This window comes from Mastomys coucha, unplaced genomic scaffold, assembly GCF_008632895.1.
Source record: "Mastomys coucha isolate ucsf_1 unplaced genomic scaffold, UCSF_Mcou_1 pScaffold20, whole genome shotgun sequence".
NCBI classification, from domain to species: domain Eukaryota; kingdom Metazoa; phylum Chordata; class Mammalia; order Rodentia; family Muridae; genus Mastomys; species Mastomys coucha.
Window position 1 is genome coordinate 80,136,616 of NW_022196903.1, and position 4,977 is coordinate 80,141,592.

A 4,977-nucleotide genomic window follows, 5' to 3' on the forward strand; every position below is an offset into this window, starting at 1 on the left:
ATTAGGAACCCATTTAGAGAGACTCAGGTGCTAGGTGTGGTGGCTCACACAGGGGACCATTGTGGCTTTGAGGCTAGCCTGGGTTACAGAGTCTGTCTCAAAAAGAAAACAAATTAATAAACCCATAAATAAAAACAGGATTGAGTAACTCCACTTCCCACTTCCTCGGGGACCCTAAGCAGCTCTGTCCTGGACTCCTATAAAGCTGGTGTCTCCACTGCCGAGAATGGAGACTGGCCAGGAGACCTCCTGGAGCTGGGTCAGAATCCACATAAGGGGGCAAAGGGCAGAGGCTCCCTGTGCCCTTCCTGTTTATTGTCCTGGTCTGTCTCTTCCGTGGGTCAAGTTCAGTGTGCCTGCTACAAAGCACACTCAGAGGTACTCACGAGCTAATGAGGGAGCTCCTCCCTAACCCCAATACCTGTCTATATTGGTCAATAATTACACTTGATGTCCTGGGTTCTGACAGGAGGTAGTGGCTCTCACCTTCCCTGATGAGTTTGGGTCCTCCATCTTGTTCCTGTAACTAGCCAAAAATGGGCCCCACATTCAGCTAGCAGTCATAGAAACCGTGTGACTCTGGCAAAGTAACTGGTACCTGGAAGCCACCCGTCACAAGCCATGGCCACCCAAGCACAGGCACTAGGGAAGAGCTTGGGGGTCTGGAGGTGGGAGGAGTGTGGGGCTGGAGCCTGCTATGAGTTCATGCAGGGATAAATCAGTTTTTAAGGGGAAAGAAATCCAAAATTGGCACTTGCCAGTTTCTATGGTGTTACTACCTTTACCGCATCCAATTTCGAGCTCTGAATCCACTTAGCAGGTAACTCAGAAACTTCCTGAGCCTTGAATAACCAGCTCTTGCCTCACTATCTGCCATGGCCACTGTCTTGTTCAGAGGCCATCAACAGCACAAGTCCTCAGGAGTTCAGGGCAGTCCTTCTACACCCGCTCCGTCTCTGTCTTAATTTCTGCCATGTTATGACTGTACTGGAGCAGGAGATCTGACTTCCACATAGACAAGTATGGTCTGAGTATTCTGTTTCAGCTGTCTCACTGCTTTCCACCCTTACTCTCCCCTCCCTCAGCCACATCCTCACTCATCCCCACCTCCAGGGGTGTGCAGAGTGATGCACCCTGAGGAGCAAGGAAGGTACAGGGCAGATTTCTGGATGATGGGACTGCACTCATCCCCAGGATATCAAGACCGTCCACAAGCATCTCTCTGGCAGAAGGGGCTTCCCGGTCTTGTGGGTGGCAAGGCCCTGTCTCTGGACCCGTGTGGTTCATTCATTGCACAATTGCCTCAGAGACCCATCTTCTCCTGATACCTTTCCAGCAATCAATTCCACTCCCTTGAGATCCTGGCATGCCACCCTGGCCCCACCTCAGTCAGGCAGCTCTGATGAGAGGTGTTTACCAAATGCATCTCTGTTGGCTCACTGGGTCAGATGGAAGGTGCTGAGGGACTTGCCAAGTGATGGGGACCCTGGGACTGTACGGAGGCAGGACAGAGGCCTTGGCTAGGTGCTAAGTTTATGATGGGTAGTCTGGGACACAGGGGCAGGGTCACAGATGCAATAGCCACAGGTGACCCACTGACCTGTTCTGATCTCTCACTTTGTGACTGCATATAGCTGGCCTGGGGCCCTGCAGAGCCCACCCTGTGTCCCAGGCCCAGGATAAGTTTCTAGAGGAGCAAGAGTCAATCATGAATGCCAAGTTAGTGTGTCCCAGCCTTGGTTCACTGCAGGAGGACTTCTATAAAACATAAGAGAGTACAGAACATGTGTTCAGCCAGAGGTATGCCCTCCTGCCAGGCAGGGTAGAAAGCTCCTTGGAAAAGATAACATCTGACCAGTGACATAAAACTGGGACCCCTCCACAGTCCCTGTCTTATGCACAGGCCAGCTTGAGCCCTTGAGCCCACAGATTTACTCTACAGTAGTCAGGAACACAGTCAGGACTGTCCATGACCCCAACAGTGGAGGGAGTAAGGTGTCACCATGACAACCTCCTCTGGCCAGAGTCTCCCACTAAGAACAACTCCATTGAGTCTTGGCTGTTTTTCAGATGAGGGTGTGTTCGAGAGAAGGGTGGGAGCTCTAGGAGGACCTTCTAGAAGGCAGGGAGACCACAGAGGGAGGATATAATACTCAAGGCGCTGGGCACAGGGCCCACCGAGAACTGGAGTCTGATCCTGAACTCAGGATGTCACTCCCTGAAGTTCAAGATGTCTGCCTACCTACTTCTGGTACCCATAGATAGAGGCCTAGCCCCACCATGGGCTGCCTCCAAGTTAGGAGTGGCCAAGGAATGTGCTTATATAAAAGCACATTTTATAGTGTTTGTTACCTATGAGAGAGTGTCCTAACTCAGTTGGAACCAATCTGTGGCCAGGACTGTGAGGGGGCACTTCTGTGATCCCAGCACTTGGGAGGCTGAGGCAGAATAGCTGTGAGTTCAAGGCTAGCCAAGGCTACACAGGAAGATCCTGTCTCACAAAAGCAAAATAAAGAAATAGATGATAGACATGCAGATAGCTAGCTAGCTAGAGAGATGATTGATTGAGATATGATTGATAGATCTTAGAGACAGGTAAATAGATAACAGGTATAAATAGGTTGATGTATGGTTGATAGAAGTTAGAGACAGACAGACAGATACAGATTCATAATGGGTGATAGATAGATATGTGATGGATAGGTGATCGAGACAGACAGGTAGACAGAGATATAGGTAGGTTGGTAGAAAGGTAGACCACAGACAGGTGATAGGGGCAGATGATAGATTTTTATGCTTTCTTGACTCTGGAACCTTCTCTGTTCTCTTCCCTGGGGAATCTTACAGGATCCGCACTTAATTTAGAATGTATGAGTCACCTTATCAGTGCACGCTGTGAGAGATGAGTGACTGCAAATGCCCCAAGCAGTGATGGGGTGAGGCCAAAAGGGTCCCCCTCTTCTGAAGCAGGTAGAGACCTGCTTCCTGTCTCCTCTTCTCTGACTAATGATAAACATCTGAATGTCATCACAGCTGTATCCTCATCTCGGCTATTCTGGGACATAGACTGGGGAGGTCCCATGGCCCCATCCCCTGACCAAGACTGCCTTTCTCACTAGGTGGGCTGGCAGGTGTCCCGTGGATGGATACTGAGGGTGAGGCACTGATCGTGCTAGTCAGGCAAGAAGCAGGCAGGAGGGTGGGGCGAGGGGTGGAGCTTCTAGAACAAAGGAGAAGAGGAGCCCTGGGGGCCCAGGCTGGGTATCAAAAAGGCCTTGCAGAAGAAGCAGAACACAGACAGCCTGCCTCTGTGCCTAGCAGCCAGTCAGACACTCTGTACCGGCTCCCTTCTACTTGTCCAGGCCGGGCAAGAACACGGCCCAGCCGACAGAGCCCTCGCTCTCCAGCGTGATTGCGCCCACACTCTTCTGTGCGTTTCTTTACTTGGCTTGTGTCTCTGCTGAATTTCCAGAGGTGAGCAGGAGGATGGCCGCCAGAGGAGCCAGAAGCAAGGAAGGACGCCGGGAGCATGTCTTCATCCCAGAACCTTACAGTGGTTATAACCTAAACCCCATCCTTTGGCTGCACCACTTTGAAGTTATGGAGGACCTCAACAACTGGGACCATGCCACCAAAATGAGGTTCCTGAAAGAGTCGCTCAGGGGAGACGCCCTGGATGTCTACAATGATCTCGAGCCCCTAGCCCAGAATGATTACAGTTTTGTGAAGGAAATCCTCCTGAGGAACTTTGGGCCCCCCGCGTGGTGCCGCAGTGAGCCCAAAGAGATTGTGTTTGCCAACAGCATGGGTAAGGGCTACTACCTTAAAGGGAAGATTGGTGATGTGCCTGTGAGGTTCCTGGTGGACTCTGGGGCTCAGGTGTCTGTGGTTCACCCTGCCTTATGGGAGGAGGTCACTGATGGTGACCTGGATACTCTTCGTCCTTTCGACAACATAGTCAAAGTGGCCAATGGGGCAGAGATGAAGATCTTGGGTGTGTGGGACACAGAAGTGATCCTGGGCAAGCTGAAGCTGAAGGCTCAGTTTCTGGTGGCCAACGCAAGTGCAGAAGAGGCCATTATTGGCACCGATGTTCTGCAGGACCACAATGCCGTGCTGGACTTCGAACACCGCACCTGCACTCTGAAGGGGAAGAAGTTCCGTTTGCTTCCTGTCGGGGGCTCCCTGGAGGATGAGTTTGACCTGGAGCTCATTGAAGAGGAGGGCTCCTACTAAGAAACCCCATTTCTTGTTCCCAGCATTGGTAGGGGGACCTTGTGTTGGGAGGAGCAAATGTCCTCGGGGGGTTATCATCGGGTCTGGCCAGTCTTTACACTTGTTCTCAGTTTCCCTCCTTCTACAGGGGCCTTGTTTTGCCTTTGTTTGGGGAGGGAGGCCAGCTTAGTGGCCTAAAGCAGTGTCCCCAGGATCTGCAATGACTTCCAAGGCTGGCAGGAACTTCGGAGGAAGTTAGGAATATCTATCTTGAGAGAGGCTTGGGGACCTTTTTAGATCCACTGAGGTATGGCTCAGTCACTTTCACATTCCCAAGCCTGCTGAGCTGAGCCTGGTCCTGGCTAAGACCCTCATGATCCAGATCCTTGGAGGAGACTGACGGCTGCTCTGGGAGTCGTTCCCCCCCCCAATCCTCCTCCCCACAAGAGTGTTCCCTCATGTCACTTGCCTTGAATCTCATGGAGCCTATGTCAATAATTCAATTATTTCAAAACACCAATAAAGATCTGTTCATGGAAAAAACTGTGATGTACTCAATAGTCGCGACAGAGATGGAGGGGAGAGGAAAACAGCATTCCTCGAATGCTTGGCCTGGGGAGGCAAAAGAAAGCAGGCAGTCCAGTGAGGCCTAGTTCAGGGGGGTCTTGGGTTTTCTTAGATGGACTCAGCTGTAGATAGCTGAACTTCTAATTCCTCTCACCCTTTTAACTCCTTCTAATTCTTCTATTTTAATCTACGATA

General features: G+C 51.2%; 1 protein-coding gene across 1 annotated transcript; it reads left to right on the forward strand.

Moving 5' to 3' along the window:
* Positions 1–3,247: 3,247 nt before the first annotated feature.
* On the forward strand, positions 3,248–4,758 carry Asprv1 (aspartic peptidase retroviral like 1). The gene has a single exon (XM_031382436.1). It carries the CDS (start codon positions 3,487–3,489, stop codon positions 4,234–4,236), a length of 750 nt encoding a protein of 249 aa, XP_031238296.1. The 5' UTR covers positions 3,248–3,486; the 3' UTR covers positions 4,237–4,758.
* The last annotated feature ends 219 nt before the right edge of the window (positions 4,759–4,977 follow it).

What these genes read in the sequence shown, in the direction of transcription:
- Asprv1 (XM_031382436.1), top strand. Translation starts at nt 3,487, where the DNA reads ATGGCCGCCAGAGGAGCCAGAAGCAAGGAAGGACGCCGGGAGCATGTC.